This window comes from Babylonia areolata, chromosome 22, assembly GCF_041734735.1.
Source record: "Babylonia areolata isolate BAREFJ2019XMU chromosome 22, ASM4173473v1, whole genome shotgun sequence".
NCBI classification, from domain to species: Eukaryota; Metazoa; Mollusca; class Gastropoda; order Neogastropoda; family Buccinidae; genus Babylonia; species Babylonia areolata.
Window position 1 is genome coordinate 28862175 of NC_134897.1, and position 18572 is coordinate 28880746.

The window sequence follows — 18572 nt, forward strand, 5'->3', positions numbered from 1 at the left end:
TTGTAAATCGCGGTGAGCCCCATCTGAAAGGGGTACTGCACTATAAAAGCCTTCATTTATTAATATCATTACATCAAATACAGTCCTATCCTGTTTCTGTTAAAATTTGTCTGATATTACTTATTAGTCATCCATTTTGAAGAATAAATATGATTTTCATATAATTAAATATCAAGTAAATTTTTCCTGGATTTTTTTTTCTGTGTTTGGTAACACTAAGGAGTTCAAATCAAACCAGTCTCAACTTCATTAATACTCACAGTACTCCTATACTCATAGTATTCCCAATCAGTTTGAACAAGCGTTTAATTTATTTTTTCCAGTTCTTATTTTACAGTTATATCTACGTTTACATAACCCCATAATATTATTTCTGCACTATTCAACAAAATAGGAACACCTGTGGACTGATACATGTCGATAACAACACACACACACACACACACACACACACACACACACACACACACACACACACACACACACACAGTGCCAGTATATCGTTTTGGCGGTTATTACATAAAATAGTCCATATCTGTTGATTTTTCCCCATCACCGAAAAGAACAAATTAGCAAAATCACAGATGAAATTGGCTTTGTTAAGAGGGATGACAGATGTACATGGACTGGCACTGGGAATTTATACAAGGGGAAGACATTATTTTAGACATTATTGTAGAGCACACAGTTTGTCTTTGGCAAATAAAAATCAACGATTATCCGTAATGCCAGAAAGTAACACTGCTGAATACTTTCTTTTTTTTTAATAACAGAGTTAGAGTTTTTAGATGAGTTTGTATCAGTTCATTACATATTTTGTTCGTCACTATTCAGTAGAACAAGGAACGATCGATTCGTAACACGGTGTAATGAATGAAACAAAATGTCTTCCTAATTATGGTTCGTTAAACTGCTTTCTTGACTCCCTTGTTTAATGCTAGTTTCAGTAATGCCGGGGCAAGTTTTTTTTAAGATCAGTTTTAACATCTCAGATTAATCATCTGTATTGTCCCATTTATGTTCAGAGGGGAACTGTCATCCAGTGTGCTGGCAAAATATCACAGCTCGTGTAAAATCTTCATGCCAGTCTTTTTGTCTCCAACACACCTTCTTTCCTGCCTTCTGACTTGAAATTTTAATGCCAGTCTTTCACCCAAAAATTCAAAAGGCTACCCATACATTTTTTTTTTGCAGTCTATTGTAATACACACATAGAGGCACAGTCACACAGACATACGCACGCACGCACGCAAGCAAGCACGAACGCAAGAAAGCACGCACGCATGCACACACACACAAACACGCACGCACGCACGCCCCCCCCCCCCCCCCCCCCCCCCCACACACACACAGGGTTTTCCTTCATGCCCCTAAATTGATTTTTTATCGAAGACGAAAGGTCATTGTCCTCATGGCGATTGCCATTTGTCAGTCCCCTTTTTGATAGGAAATGCTTTTTTACACACACACACACACACACACACACACACGTGTGTGTGTGTGTGTGTGTGTGTGTGTGTGTGTGTGTGTGTTCTCGTGTACAGACTGACCATCCCGTTTAGTTGTTATTGTTGTTTTTTCAGCAACGGTGAGCATTGGCAGTCAGAACCAATCGGCGTTGTTAAAGCACCTGTTCGACAACTATCAGAAGGCTGTGAGGCCCATGTGTGGCAAGGACGAGCCTATAGATGTGATGGTGGGCTTCGCTGTCAGGCAGATCATTGAACTGGTGAGTTTTGGCTGGTCTGGGTGTGTGTACGTCTTTTGTTGGGGTGTTTTTGTCGAGTGTGTGTGTGTGTTTGAAAAATGAAACGTCGGTCTTTGATTTCTTCTTCTTCTTCTTCTTCTTCTTCTTGTTCTTCTTCAGCATCAACTTTCGTCTCCTCCTCCGCCTTCTTGTTCTTCCCGTGCTTTTTCTCTTTGTTCTTCTTCTTCTCCTCCTCCCCCTTCTCCTCCTTCTTCTCCTCCTTCTCCTCCTCCTCGTCCTTCTTCTTCTTCCTCTTCTTCTTCCTCGTCTTCTTCTTCTCGTATTCCTCCTCCTCTTCCCCCTCCTCCTCCATTTCTTCTTCTTGAGCATCAGTTTTCGTTTCCTCCTTCTTCGCCTTCTTGTTCTTATCGTCCTCCTTCTCGTCCTCCTCCTTCCTTCTTCTTCTCACCGCTTGCATCGTTCCTTGTTTGAGGTTCTGCTTTGGAATATATCTATTTTTTGGTGGTGGTAATCCATTCTTGTTGCTGTAATTGCTGACTGATCGATTTATAGATTGCCTTATTCGTTGACGTTCATTCCGAATCTGGTGTAGATGTAACCGTAATGATGTTAATGTTAGCCAGGATTTCTGAATCAGTCACTTGGAGTCATAAATCAGTGATTATGTCCATTGAGTGGACGAGAAAGCATTGAAAATTTTATCCAAAACGTATTATGATTCCACTGATTGGGGGGGGGGGGGGGGGGAGAAAACAAGTAAATGAAAAAATTAAAAACGATATAACTACAGTCATAATATATTAACTCATAAAATATAAAACAATGGATTGATGAAACAGGCAGCATCAGCTTCAAATACACACACACACACACACACACACACACTTGCGCATATACTATAAACAAAACACGATGTTCTGTTGCGCGTCCTAATATTTCTAGGCCTTTGCATCTTTTTCGGGGATATTCGACGACTTCTCAATCCCAAAGAATCAAAAAAACAATTTTAAAACACACACACACACACACACACACACACACACACACACACACACACACACACACACACACAAACAAACAAACCGGAATCCCTTTCTGCGCTTAAACTAACGATCAGTCTGTTTCTCGTTTGTCAGTTCTAAAGAAATCCGAGGACGAGTCAGTGTTTGGCGGTTGTTCCTTTGACACCCGCAGGCCGTAAAGCCAAGTAAACAAATGTACTTATCCCTGCACCTGCCTACTTGTTAATGCACCGATGGTAATATAAGCAGGCATGGATAAAAGGTGCTAATTGATAGTGAACATTTCTGAAACAGCAAATGAATCGTGTTACAAGCGGCAGCTGGCATGTACCGTTGTCTGTCAGTTTTGAATACAATGAAAATCACGGCATTTTACCGGAAAGGGGGGGGGGGAGAGAGGGGGGGGGGGAAGGGGATCTCATCCCCCTCGCTCTTCAATAAAAGGCCATGAAATTAGACAGACAGGCAGACAGAGATGCTTTATATTCTAAATTTCAACGAGGATCTGTCCTGAATATCTTCCTTCCTTCCCGTAATCTCTGAGACTGTGTCCAGCTCCTCCCCCGCTCCCCCCCCCCCTTCCCCCTCCCCCCCCCCAATCCCACCCCCATCCCCCATATGAAAGAAACAGGTTTTGGTTGGTCTTATGTTTTTAAGGCGTTTGTATTTGTGGAAATAACACAATGAAAAGTATATAATAGAAGAAAGGGAGAAGTATATAATAGAAGAAAGGGAGAAGAAAAAGCGAAAACGATAAACAACAACAACAACAACAGCAGCAGCAGCAGCAACAACAAGAAAACCAATAAGAAAGCAACAGAAGGACCAGACAAAAATAGGCAAATATAAACAACAGTGTAAGTCTTCGAGGGATAAAAAAAAACAGCATACAAAGATTATGCAAATCGAAATGATAGCTTCCGCAAAAAGAATGATTTGGAATCGTCATTGTAAAGTCACCCAAATCCCACCAACCAACCGGAAGCCTCAGTCACACTCCCACACAAAATAATGATTTTTAATAAAAGGGAAGAAAGACAGAAAAAAAAGGAGAAATGAACGAACTAAAGGTAGAAGAAACCTAAGAAAGGCAGAATGAAAGAGAGGGGGGAAAAACAGACAAAAAGCAAACAAACAGAAAAAAAAACAGAAGAAGAAAAAAACAAACAAACAAACAAACAAAACCCAGAGATAATGATAACAACAACAACAATGATGATTATAATAATGATGATGATAATAATAATGATAACACAAATACTAATGATAATAATAATGGACATGTTTACAGCACGTTTATTTCCAAAAATACTACTCAGAGTGCTTTACTCTTCGTTCCCCCCAGTCCACCCCGTTCTCCCCTTCCCGTTTACCGCCCCGCCCCCATACCCACCCCCTCTCCAACACATACACAGAAACACGTGCCAGAATACTCTCGCGAATAATACCTCCATTGAACAACCACCCACCCATCCACCTCGCCCTCCAGAATAAGATCCTGCATGTGCTCACAATTTACTAAATTGAGTTCTGAGTCCATTCCTACAATACGCACACACGCACACACTCACGCCCAACGCACAAACTCTCGCAAGCACCCCCGCCACACACTTTTTTTTTTTTTTTTTTTTTAATGGCAAACGGATTCCACACAATTAAACATGCGTTTGAAACCTGATGATATCAACAACAGCACTGCTCAATTACTGTTGTTTGAAAAGATGTTGGTTTTTTTTGTTGTTGTTGTTGTTGGGTTTTTTTTGTTTTTTTTGTTGTTGTTGTTTTCTTGTTTTATTTTAGCAAGCCTAAAAGAAGTTAGTGAGATAGAATATCACAATTTTTCTGACAGTCTGATCCACAATGAGGGAGCCCAAAAAGAGAATTATCTCTTATTCTGATCCTGCTGCTTCTTCTTCAGAGCAGGGATTTCAACAGGGTATCAGGGTAGAACTAAGGCAGCGAGTTGGAATTTACTTACTCTTCATGGTCAGAGAAGTAGCGAGGGCCAGAGCTTAACAGGGCAGAAAACGGTAGAGCAGAAAGCTTGCATTCAATTCCTTTTGAAATGTGAAGCCAGTGAAGAGAGTGGGGAAGAGAAGTAACAGGCTCAGATTTGGAGGATCTGAAAATAAGTCGAGCAGTATTGAATTTTTTGGAATGCCGGCAAGAACAGAATTGCAGTAATCGATTATGGACAAAACTAAAGCACAGACTAATGTTTTGTTTACTTCAATAGAAAGGTAGTGGCGAACGGAACTGATTATTAAAAGCTGATGTATGCAATCTGATAACCACAGCCTCACAACGATTTGGAAAGAATCCCATTCACCATTAGCCTTCGTCCACAAACGACAGGAAATGGAGCGTAATAATTCATTTAACAAACAAGAGGAGAGAGAAAGACAGTTAATGGAATGGGAAACTGGGGAGTGAGACTGGCCTGCAGCAGTATTGTGGGGAAGGCCCTCACTGTGGGTCTACAGTCCAGACAACAATGCAAACGGGGGGAAAAGCAAGCGAAAGCGCGCGCACACACACACACACACACACACACACACACACACACACACACACACACACACACACACACACACAGAGGCTGATTTTATCCAAAAACTTCGATCCAATCGATATCTACTCAGTTAGTCTTCCGAGTTGAAAATTTTAGCCAAATTTTTTTAAAATAAATTTCTGGGAAATCGCCAAGACACTTTGATCCAAATAGTTGAAAATTATCCTCACACACACACACACACACACACACACACACACACACACACACACACACACACACACACCACACACACGTACGCGCACACACACACACACACACACACACACACACACACACACACACACACACACACACACACAAGCCTCACAAATTTGAAATCTGCAAACAGCCTCACGATGACGCAGAAACAATCCCATTCCCGATTGGTTTCCGTCCAGAAACAACAGGAAATCGAGTGTAATAATTCATTTCACAAACAAGAGGAGGACTGGGAACAGATAACAAACTGCACAACACAGGATGTGCTCAAGCTGTTGGTGTTATTAAACCTGCATCAACCTGCTGGAAGTTGGTGGGAGGAACGCAGTAGGCGGTAGGCAGGGGTCGGGGAATTAGGCTTGGCCAGAAGAAGTAGGATAGAATAGGCCTAAAGGGTTTTACAGCCAAGGGAACGCAAGCGTTAATAAATGAACCAATAAATAAACGAATAGGTAAATGAATAAATGAATAAAACCGGAAACTTAACACGCACACACATATTATTCACCTTCCCTTTCCCTCATCTCCCATCAAGACACCCCCACTTCCCTAGCCCCACGCACACGCGTTCGTATGCATGCGGACGAAGAAAGGGCATTTTATTAATGTTATTCAACCCATTGATTTATTTGTAAAACGCGATCTATAGTTTCATTCGCCCCATCGATTTGTGTTCACATGAAAACCTGACGTTGGCTGCTTCAGATCACTGACATAATCAGCACACAGCTCACACTGACCCAAGTCCATTGTTGTCGATTGGCTAGGAGGAGCCAGATGATTGTGTCAGTCTCCCGCGAGTGTTGAATTATTCATTTTTTTCCCACATGAGGTTATTCGCTCCTTTTTATTTAGTTTGACCTTTGTGTACGTGTGTACCTTTGCCTTTGTGTGTGTGTGTGCGCGCGCGTGTGCTTTGTGTGTGTGTGTGTGTGTGTGTGTGTGTGTGTTTGCCCCGCTATGATTGCCTTTCTCGCTTGCCTTTCCTTTCCATTTTTTCAGATCTCTGTCTCTGTCTGTGTCTATCTGTGTCTCATTATTTGTCTCCCTCTCTCTTATCCCCCGTCGGTCACTCCCTCTCTCTCTCTCTCTCTCAGCCGTTTATTCCATCTTTCTTTGTTTCTGTTTGTCTGTATGGCACCCCCGCCCCTGCCCTCTTCTCTCTGTCTGTCTCTCTCTCTCTTTCTCTCACTGCCATGTATCTGCTTGGCTCCGCGCGCGCGCGTTTGTTTGTATGTTTGTGTGTGTGCGCGTGCATGTACCTGTGCGTACATACTAACGAATTATGTATGTATGCCATTGTTATTTTACTGAAACGTACGATCTCTCTGTCTCTTTCTGTCTGTCTGTCTGTTTCTCTTTCTTTCTGCCTGTATCCTTTCTTTCTCCTCTTTGTCCCCCTATCGTCTCCTCTCTCTCTCTCTCCCACTGTCCCTCCTCATCACTCACCCCCCCATGCCCCCCCCCCACATCCCCTCACCACACACACACACACATACCAGCCACCACCTCCTTACTCTCTGCCGATTTAATTTGCGTCGAGACTGAATTTGCATTCATGAACTTTGATTAATTGTCGTTCAGCTACGTGGTTTTCTTCTTCCTTTTTTTCTTCCAGTCTTCTTCGATTTTATAGACTGGAAAGCAGAAATTGTTTATCGATCTTTACCATGAACACCATGTAGCCAGGTCATTACGGAAAGAAAAATAGGTGATCGAATAGCTATAATCAGACGAAAAGAAACAAACATTATACTTTCCGCTGGGGGTTAGTCATTCACGGTTTTAATCAATCATTCGTTCGTTCGTTGATGTTTTTTGTTTGTTTGTTTTGTTGTTTTGTTTTTTTTTGTTTGTTTCATTCCCTTTGTGCAACTCACTCCTAAAACTTCACATTCGGATTGACGCACAAGATTAGTTAATGATTCAATGATTTATTCTGTCAAAATAATGATTAGCTCAATTTGTTCAGGATTTCTGGTCATATACTTTGGTTTATATCACTCATTCTTTGTGTTTACTTTTTACCTGTCTATATTCAAGACCGTTAAGTTCCAACATTTGATATCTCAACCTCTGAGAGAGAGAGAGAGAGAGAGAGAGAGAGAGAGAGAGAGAGAGAGAGAGAGAGAGAGATGCTCATTACACTGATACCGGTTTTTATTTCCACATCACTTCATTTTTTTTTTTTTTTCAGGATGAACCCAAACAGATTTTATACCTCAACGCATGGCTTCGTTTGGTACGTATGTGCTATCCTAACTATAAAGAAAGGTAATAAGTAAATCTTTCTCACATCCAGTATGTATGTGCATGACAAAATATATGTAGAGAAACCAAACAGTGCCCCATGAAACCGTTGTAGATAGTATAATTGTTTGAACCTAACAAAAATCTGTGCATGAATATGTTCAAAACGACCTGACTTCACATCACATTCACGTGTGCTTATTTCTTCTCACTCGTTTGTCTGTTTGTTTTCATTTCCTGACATTTTTTTTATTTAATACTGTTGCTTAGTATATCACAGATTGACATAAGCTAAAACTGGGCCAACAGCAAAGTAGGAGCTGTATGATCAATGGTTTCTTCGCTGTAAGTCATTCACAGCTCAGTCTTTTGTGAAGGACTAGGACTCTCAAACTAGGAGGCACAATTGCACTGGCTCCTAGTGCTGCAGTCTTGGGGGCCAGTTGGCCTTTGGGAACCATCCTAACGCCGACTGTCCTAAAACCCTCTTTGTCGAAAGAGTGGGGATGTAACTTGGGCAAGACATTCTCCACTATTATCAAATTCTAGCCTAGATAGTTGGGACAGCAGTTGCCTCCTCCGCTGTTCTGATGGTCATAGTCGACACGACTAACTATCATACAATACTGTTGACGTCATCGTTATTGTGTGTGGAGTTGTCCTGAGAAGGGTGTTGCTACCTTACAGAAGTGGTACGACTGTCAGCTGCAGTGGGATGGCGCCACCTACGACAACATCACCAAACTGGTCATGCCTTACGACCAGGTGTGGGCCCCAGACATCACTCTGTACGACAAGTGAGTCCACTTTCTGATGAACATCTCTCTCTCTCTCTCTCTCTCTCTCTCTCTCTCTCTCTCTCTCTCTCTCTCTCCTTCTCTCTCTCTCTCTCTCTCTCTCTCTCTCTCTCTCTCTCTCTCTCTCTCTCTAATATCGTCCTTCAAATCAAGGGTACGAAAACTTCTGCTCCACAAACAATAGACCCCCAAACCAAATATAACCGGCCTAAAAACATCATGCCCGTTTTGTGAAATGTATGCGCTGTCTATTCCTTTACATACACTAGCGTGTTTCATCTTATTTTCAACCTTTTGTGATTTTCATGTATTACATGCACGCTATTGATTGGATGTTACTGCCTGCCACATCAGCGTCAGATTTCTCATCACTGTTGTATATGTACAGTGATATAACTATGTTTCTCTGCTCTGTATATATATTTTCATTTCAGTCGTGCCTCTTTCCTGAATTCTGTGTGGTGATTAATTTGACAGTCTTAATAACCCCTTTACTTCTTGATTTTTTTTCTTTTCTTTTTTCAATATCTGCTATTGTACTACAATATGATCTGTAATGTACTACAATACGATTTGATACCTAATTATGTTTATGTATGCATATGCAGACATATCTGTATGTACATGTAGACATGCATGCATGTGGGTATATGTGCAAATATGTATATGCATAAGGGTGTGTGTGTTTAGGGATGAGTGTGTGCATATGTTTGTGTGTGGGTGGGTGTGAGTGTGTGACAGTGTTCCCTTCATTATATTTTTATGATGATGATGGTCCGTTGATTAGTATTATAATTATCATTAGTAGTAGTAGTAGTAGTAGTAGTCATAGTAGTGGTGGTGGTGGTGGTGGTAGTAGTATTTACCATTGTTATTATTGTTGTGTCTTATCGTTACTGTTTTTGTTGTGACAAGGACAGATTGGAAGACTAGGCAATGCCTAAAATCTTTATCCTTGAGTAATAAAGTTTTTGAATCTTGAATCTTGAATCTCTGTCTCTCACCCCACCACTGTATACACCTCTCTCTCTCTCTCTCTCTCTCTCTCTCTCTATATATATATATATATATATATATATATATATATATATATATATATATAGTGGGGGATGAGAGAGAGGGGGGTGAGGGGGGAGATCGAGGGACAGGGAGGGTGGGAGAGGGAGGTAAAACTATGATATAGATATATAGTATATTAAGTATATATTTCTCTCTCTTTCTCTTTCTCTGTATATATATATATATATATATATATATATATATATATATATATATATATATATATATATATATATATATATATATATTTCTATATATATATACGCACACACACATACATATATAACTATATAACTTTATATAAGGATATATATAAGGAATGTGGCAAAATAGTTAAGACGCTCAGCTGCCAATATGGAGAGTCCGTTAGGGTGTGGGTTCGAATCCCGCTCTCGCTATTTCTCCCATGTTTGACTTGAAAATCAAACAGAGCGTTTAGTCATTCGGATGAGACGATAAACCGAGGTCCCTTTGTGCAGCACGCACTTAGCGCACTGAAAAAGAACCCATGGCAACGTGGGTGTTGCTCCCTAGCAAAGTTATGTAGAAGAAATCCGCTCTGATAGATACACAAATATATATATAAGCATGCACTCAAAGCCTGACAAAGCGCGTTGGGTTATGCTGCTGGTCAGGTGTCTGCCTTAAGACATATATATATTGTCGAGGGCGAGGGCGTAGATCGAAAGAGAGAGGGAGGGGGGGAAGGACAGAGAGAGAGACAGACAGAGAAAGAGAGAGGGAGAGTGCGTGTGTGTTGCGCGCTCGTTTACGGGTGGTGTGTTAGTGTGTGTTTGTGTGTGTGGTGCGCGCTTGTGTGAGATATATATATATATATATATATATATATATATATATATATATATATATATATATATATATATATATATATATATACCCTAACGAAGCTAGAGGATACTCATGGACTGATGGATCAACCCATCAAATGATCGACTATTAGTCGACTGAGGGAGTTAATGATTTGGATGAATACTAATGCATGAACGATCAGGTTGCAGCTGTTTTATTTATTGGTTAATTCTTTTATCAGTTCATTTATTCATTTCTGATTGATTGTGAGACTTGGTATGTAGATTTTCAGCAATGAGTGCCCGATAGATTCATTAATTGCTCATTGATCGATTGATGATTACCTCACTGGTAATCGTTGTTGTATTGGTTGTCATCAAACTGCACGGATCTGTGTGAAGGTGTAGATTGTGTGTCAGTTTGCAGTTTCAGTTTCAGTAGCTCAAGGAGGCGTCACTGCGTTCGGACAAATCCATATACGCTACACCACATCTGTGTGTCAGTGTTTGCTTAGTTCGGCTTGTTACTTTGGAATGCTTCTGAAATTGTCGTGTGCCCTTGGCAATTTTTGTAAGTGTTTCACTTTTTTCTGTTCGAGTGGTATTTATCGAACATGCATCATCCCTGCACCTCCTCCCCGCACCTAAACACGCACATTTACCCTTCGTTTTATTTGTGCAAGCATATTTTTTAAACAGCCGTAAAAAAAACACTTATAATTTGTGTCAGTAGATACACACACACACACACACACACACACACACACACACGCACGCACGCACGCACGCACGCACGCACGCACGCATGCACGCACGCACACACACACACGCACATACACCACACACACACACACACGCACATACACCACACACACACACACACACACACACACACACACACACACACACGCACGTGTGTACGCTTTCGTGATTTGTTCGGGCCTCAACCAGTCCCGAGAGATACAGACACCTAATCACGAAATTAAAGCAGCACTGACCTAGGCGCATTAGTGAAGTAGATAGCACTCGACTGTGATCCTCCACTGTTCCAGTTAGAATCCTTTGAAGACCGAATTTTGCAGCAACCTAACGGGCTGTGTTACTTTTTTTTTGGATACTTGGAATCTTTTTTCTTTCTTCTTTTTCCATTTTTTTATTCGGTTTATTTTTGCTTTTGGTGTTCCCCCTGCGACAGACCAGCTGAAATAAGTCTATTGCGCCGATATTTAAGTTTTAACGATATGTATGTGGGATAAATGACAGGAGTCTTTGATTTTCGTGACCCACTCAGTCACAGATTTTCGTCAGAAATGCTTACTTTGTCATGGACTGTACTGTGTTGTTCTGTTCTTTGTTATGTACAGTACTGAACTGCACCGTTCTGCACTGCGTTGAACTGAACATTAACAATATGTCAGTGTCTTGTTTTGTAGTGTTTTATTTTTGCATTTTATTGTGTTGTACAGTATGATGCCTTTCAGTGTGAAATATTATGTTTCATGTCTCCAGTGTCCACGGAATGAAACACATGCTGATCTCCCCGGAAAGGTTATGTCGCCATAAACCATACTGATTACTTTTTACTGCTACTTTAGGTTCAGACGACTCATCACTCTCTTCCATGAGCGTGCAGAACAGTTGTTCTGTCCGAACGGCAGTAGACTCCGTCAGTAAACAACTACCCCTACCCCTTCAGCTCAGCCCAGGTTTTGTTATGCGGACTGGATAATTACAGTGTATAATACTGTTGAGCTCCATCCTTTGCACGCTTGGGTGTCCGGTGTCCCATAGGTTACTCCAGGATGAGTAGGCAGTTGACAGTTTTCTGTTGGGCCCTTTGTGGATCTTGACATCAAAGATATCGCTCCCTTAATTATTCGCCTGTGGTATTGCTGAGAATTGTCAGACGTGTCTGCATATCGTTTGACAAGAGAATGCTGTCACATTCGCTCAGTTTGACAAAGCCACACATCCCGAATCAAATTCCGCTTCAAGAAGAAAAAAAGCACACCACCTGACTCGACTTTTCACTCCTTTTAAACAAGAGAGGCACGCAACGTGAATCGACAATCGCTACTTCTAAACAAGTTGGAGGCGGCGTGGCATAAATGAAGTGGTGTCATTTTAAGCATGACAAATGGCGCACGCCATCACGCAGATTCTGATTAGTATTTCTCATCACGTTATACACATTTATCAAAGGTACAGATGAACAAGTTAACCAAGAACTTTTCTAGGATAATAATCCACCCCGTATGGCTTCGTTTATGCCTTTTGCACTTTAAAACTATGAGGTCTTTGAGTAGGGGATTAGTAATGTTATCGTCACCGTCACCGTCACCGATCCCTCAGATTCCGAATCCTTTGGGGCGCCTTCGAAGCTTTGTCAACCACCTTTCTCCAGTCCTCGCGTCTCTCGGCCGCTCTCAGGGTGTCTCTCAGCTCCATGCCTGTCCACTCTCGAATGTTGTCCTCCCATCTCTTCCTTTGTCTGCCTCTTCTTCTTCCTCCCCTCACTGTGCCTTGTAATGTTATCGTACCTAGTGTTAAAGACTGGAGTATAAGGGTTTGTCGGAGTGAAAATGTGACATGACTGTACACACACTTGTGCACAAGAAAGAACAGGTTCGAGCGGGTTTTAGATGACAAGACGGGTGCATTTTTTGACAACGCTACCTTCTTTCCCAGGCAGAGGGACATTACATCGAAATCGTTCATGTTTCACTTTTGACGATTTTACTATGCTGGCTTTAGGTTCTCTCATAAACTCGCTCTTTTACTGGTGTTTTTAATGTATTTATTTATCTGTTTATTCATTCATTTCATTAGTTAGTTCATTGAAGTAGATTTGATATAATGTCTTTATTAGACAGGCGGTAAGTTGCGTGACAATTATTGCAAAGCGTGTCTGTACTGTCACTGCGCGTGGTGGCCATCCTTGTGATCAGGAGAAGTGTTCGGGAATGTTCGCGAATCACCCATTCTCCCATCACACATACATGTATCATTTTGTTTGTTTGTTACCTTGTTTTGAAGGAACACAAACATTTCGCGTGGCAGACACATTTTATTTTTATATTCATGTTTAACGTCATTCGGTGACAGACTGTAGAGGCGGATATGCTGGAACTTATGCAGACCACTGTCGATCAAAAAAGCGAGCAATTGATTTAGTTAACGTTTGTTTGTTTGTTTTTGGTTGTTGTTTTTTTTTTTAATTTGTTTTTTTTTCTTTAATTTATCTGTTACTGTCAGTCTGTCGCCCCCCCCCCTCTCTCTCCCTCCCCCCCCCTCTCTCTCTCTCTCTCTTCCCCCCCCCCCCCCCTCTCTCTCTCTCTTTCCGAGAAGACCATGAAAGAGAACGCTTTTTATCAGGAAATCGTTCTAGAGGCAAAGGATGTATGTAACGTAATCAACACGAATGCAAATGTTCGAAGTAAAGGCGCTATATTATATGGCCAGTATGTGTAAACCATTTCAATCTCAATCTCAGTCTCTCTCTCTCCTCCCTCCTCCTTCCTCCTTTTCTTCCCTTTTCAGATGCCTTCTCCTGTCTAACTTTGTTATGTATCGTTTAGTCTGTTGTAATGATGAACAGAAAGAGTATTTGTAGCTAGAGAAAACTTTTTGGAATACAACACAAAACACTCACTCGCCTATTTTTGTGTGATTTATTTGCCGAAAGGTTTAACTTCGAATGATCTTGTTCACCGTCGCAGCTTTTTGTGTTCTGTTATGCGATATACGTTTTCCAGCAAATTTCGTTTATCTTTTGTTCCTGTTGTTACAGTTGGTTAAATCGTTATTGGTATAGCCTTGATTCTTTAGACTGCCTGGATTCATTCAGTTTTGTTTATGGTGGTTCCTCCATTTCTTCTTTGTAGCTGTGTAACAACAGTAACAGAAGTAATTTATTATTCACTCGCCTTTTTACTTGCATGCCCTTTTATTTATTCATTCATTCGCTTATTTATTTATTTTTCGCTTTTTTACTTGCACGCCTTCTTGATAAGAGGATGGCACAAGATTCGCTCTGTTTTTGCTTCGTTTAGTTCTCTCTCTCTTTTTCTTCTCTTTTTTTTCCTCCACACCCTGTTCTTTTGCCAATACTTTGAATTGGCTGTGAGGTTTTGCGGTGCCTCTAACCGTTAACACACTAACGCTGAGAACGATCCCATGTTGGATTGGTGGTGTGTTGGGTGTCGACCAGCGCGGCGGGTGAACTGCCAGGGCTGAAGGAGTACCGGGTGCTGGTGGAGAATGACGGCACCGTGTCCTACAACTTCCCCACCGTCATCTCCGTCCTGTGCAAGATTGACGTCTCCTACTTCCCCTTCGACACGCAGAAGTGCCCTCTCAAGGTCAGTCACACACACACACACACACACACACACACACACACACACACACACACACACACACACACACACATATATATATATATATATATATATATAATCTTTTTTTCTTTTTTGTTGCTTGTTTGTGGTATGGTAGCTCGCTGGCGGAAAAAGTGTGTTTTCGGTATTGTATTGCATGGTTGTTTATTGGCAGCAAAAGTGTGTATCAAGTTTTGTATAGTTACTTCTTTGCAGCAAAGGTGCGTATATAGTTTTGTATGCTTGCATCTTTGCAGTAAAAGTGTGTATTAAGTTTAGTATGATTGCTTCTTGGCAGCAAAAGTGTGTATTAAATTTTGTATAGTTGTTCACTGAGTGCAAAAGCGTGTGTTAATTTTAGTATGACCGCTCATGGCTGTCAGATTGTGTTTTGTATTGTTGTTTATTGGCAGCAAAAGAATGTAAAGTTTTAAATGGTCAGTAAAAGTGTGTATTGAATTCTGCATGGTTCCTTACTGACAGCAAAAGGTGAAGCGTTGAATCTTCATCGCGTTGAAAGACCTATCTTGTGGTATTGTGTCACTAAACTCCGAAGTTTAATGTTTTCAGTCTATATCACAGAAACTGAATCAAGTTTGACAGAACGTGACTGTTGTAAGATTCTGGATTTCTAATGTTCTTTACGCTTTCTGGCATCAAAATAAAAGATCGGTTTAGAATTTGAATCGTAATTTGCGCATGAATTTTATTTTCGAAACTTTTGATTTCGTATAGTGTCATACATATAGTTGAGTAATACACCAGTGAGTATGATATAAAAGGTTCCCGAGGGGAACAATGCACCAGTGAGTATGATATAAAAGGTTCCTGAGGGGAACAATGCACCAGTGAGTATGATATAAAAGGTTCCTGAGGGGAACAGTGCACCAGTGAGTATGATATAAAAGGTTCCCGAAGGGGAACATTGCACCAGTGAGTATGATATAAAAGGTTCCCGAGGGGGAACAATGCACCAGTGAGTATGATATAAAAGGTTCCCGAGGGGGAACAATGCACCAGTGAGTATGATATAAAAGGTTCCCGAGGGGGAACAATGCACCAGTGAGTATGATATAAAAGGTTCCTGAGGGGAACATTGCACCAGTGAGTATGATATAAAAGGTTCCTGAGGGGAACATTGCACCAGTGAGTATGATATAAAAGGTTCCTGAGTGGAACATTGCACCAGTGAGTATGATATAAAAGGTTCCTGAGCGGAACATTGCACCAGTGAGTATGATATAAAAGGTTCCTGAGGGGAACATTGCACCAGTGAGTATGGTATAAAAGGTTCCTGAGGGGAACATTGCACCAGTGAGTATGATATAAAAGGTTCCCGAAGGGGAACATTGCACCAGTGAGTATGATATAAAAGGTTCCTGAGGGGAACAATGCACCAGTGAGTATGGTATAAAAGGTTCCTGAGGGGAACATTGCACCAGTGAGTATGATATAAAAGGTTCCTGAGCGGAACATTGCACCAGTGAGTATGATATAAAAGGTTCCTGAGCGGAACATTGCACCAGTGAGTATGATATAAAAGTTTCCCGAGGGGAAGCATTACACAAACTGACATAAACATGCACACACAAAAGGAATCGACGCGTTTCAACCCTATCGACGCGTTCCTTCACATGCAAAACAATGAAACGTACAAACGAAGCGCAAGAAGTAGTTCAAAGCAGAACTATAACTTCAGCTGAGGAAATTAAAAGTCAAAATTTTCGCTATATTCTGCTAACGGTTAAAACGTTCACAGAGTTTAAGCTTTAGTGAATAAAATATGATGGTTTTAATTCTGGTACTCCGTCATGTTTTCCTTGAGGGTTTGGGTTGGGAGAGAGGCGGAAATTAAACCTGTCTGTTTTGACTTTGAAAGAATGTGCCTTGGGTTGTAAGCGATTGAAGTCATTAAATGTCCATTGTTGTGTTAAAGTCACATGCCTTTAAGAAGCAGGGCGAACACACACTCACACACACTCTCTCTCTCTCTCTCTCACACACACACACACACACACACACACACACACACACACCCCTCTGCACATCCACATCCACACCAACCAACCTACAAAGAACAAATGTTTCACCCCATCAACTCCCCCCCCCCCCCCCCCCCCCCCCCCCCCCCCCCCCCCCCCCCCCCATACCCCCGACTTGCAGTTCGGATCCTGGGCGCACCACGGCATGGAGCTGAACGTCACCAACCGCTCGGACACGGGCGACATCTCCTCCTTCGTCCCCAACAGCGAGTTCGACATCACCTCCATGCCCCTGGAGCGGAACGTCGTGAAGTACGGGTGCTGCCCCGAGACCTACCCGGACGTGACGTTCTACGTGTACATGAAGAGGAAGCCCATGTTCTACGTGCTGAACCTGCTGTTCCCGTGCATCATCATCACCAGCGTGTCGCTGCTGGGTTTCCTGCTGCCGCCAGAGGCTGGGGAGAAGGTGTCCCTGGAGATCACCGTGCTGCTGTCTCTGGCCGTGTTCCTGCTGGTCGTGTCCGAGACCTTGCCGCCAACCTCGGAGACTATTCCTTATATTGGTAGGTTTTGGTGTTGGTGGTGGTGTTGTGGTGGGTGGGTGGTGTAGTGTGTGTGTGATTGTGTATGTGTCGGGGTGTGTGGGGGCGGGGGAAGAAGGGGTGTAGTGTGTTGTGATGTGGTATGTGTGTGTGTGTGTGTGTGTGTGGAGGGGTTACGGGATTAGAGTGGCGCTAGGATGTGGGAGGCGGCGGAGGGACGGGGGTGTGTGTGTGTGTTTTCGTAGGTTTTGGTGGTATGTTGGGTGTGTGTGTTGGTGGTGGTGATGTGTGTGTGTGTGTGTGTGTGTGTGTGATGACGATGATGTGTGTGTGTGTGGTGTGGGATTAGAGTGGCGCTAGGATTTGGGAGGACGATGGAGGGACGTGTGTGTGTGTGTGTGTGAGCGCTCGCGCGCGTGTGTGTGTGTGTTCTGTGTGTGTGTGAACTCAGAATTCAGAACTCATTTAATTGTCATAAAACCCATCAGAGGAATTATGGGCACTAAAACTAAACACAACTAACAAGTAAAAGCAATAAGTTGTGAGCGCATGCAGGAAATTCCACAAGACAAAGTTATATATGGAGTGCGTGTGTGTTTGTGTGTGTGTGTGTGTGTGTGTGTGTGTGTGTGTGTGTGTGCATTTTAGTGCTCGAAATAAGATATATTCGCCTGAAAAGCTCTCTTACACCGTAAGTCAGACTGGCCATTTGCAGGTGTGTGGTTTTTTTAAGCTATAATACCCGTCGTCTTCCTGTTTCATGTTGGGTCATTCTTCTTCTTCTTCTTCTTTTTGTTGTTGTTTACCTGTTTAGGTTTATTCAGTATCGATTTTGGATAAGGCAGCAGGCAAGGAATAATGCCTGTTTATTTTTTTAACCGATTGATCATTCTTGTCTTATCGAATTCCACTCTACCTTCATGTATTCTGACCTCAAATCCATCGTCTGTTTTGGCAGCATGGCACGGAGCCATCGACAGTTCCCCCTACATCCGAACCGTCAACTGTCAAATGCCGCCCCCCCCCCCCCCCGCACCCCCCTCCCCCCCACACCCTCTTGTTCTCGAATTGTCAGCTGTCGTTTTCATCTCATTCATCCCACATCAAAAGCAGTAGTTTTTTTGTGGGTTTTTGTTTTTTTGTTTTTTTGTTTATTTTTGGTTTTTGTCGTGTGTGTGTGTGTGTGTGTGTATGTGTGTGTGATTGGTTTCAGGAAAGGTTGGGATCTTTTTTTGTATGTTTTGGAAA

At 42.0% G+C, this 18572-nt stretch overlaps 1 protein-coding gene across 1 annotated transcript in view; it reads left to right on the forward strand.

Moving 5' to 3' along the window:
- The window catches only part of LOC143297283 (neuronal acetylcholine receptor subunit alpha-10-like), a 50249-nt gene that overhangs the window by 8863 nt on the left and 22814 nt on the right, over positions 1 to 18572 (forward strand). The window contains exons 2-6 of the mRNA XM_076609550.1: positions 1584 to 1729; positions 7701 to 7745; positions 8441 to 8550; positions 14629 to 14779; positions 16961 to 17345. Of these exons, the coding sequence (XP_076465665.1) occupies positions 1584 to 1729; positions 7701 to 7745; positions 8441 to 8550; positions 14629 to 14779; positions 16961 to 17345 (837 nt within the window). The remainder of the gene's footprint in view (positions 1 to 1583; positions 1730 to 7700; positions 7746 to 8440; positions 8551 to 14628; positions 14780 to 16960; positions 17346 to 18572) is intronic.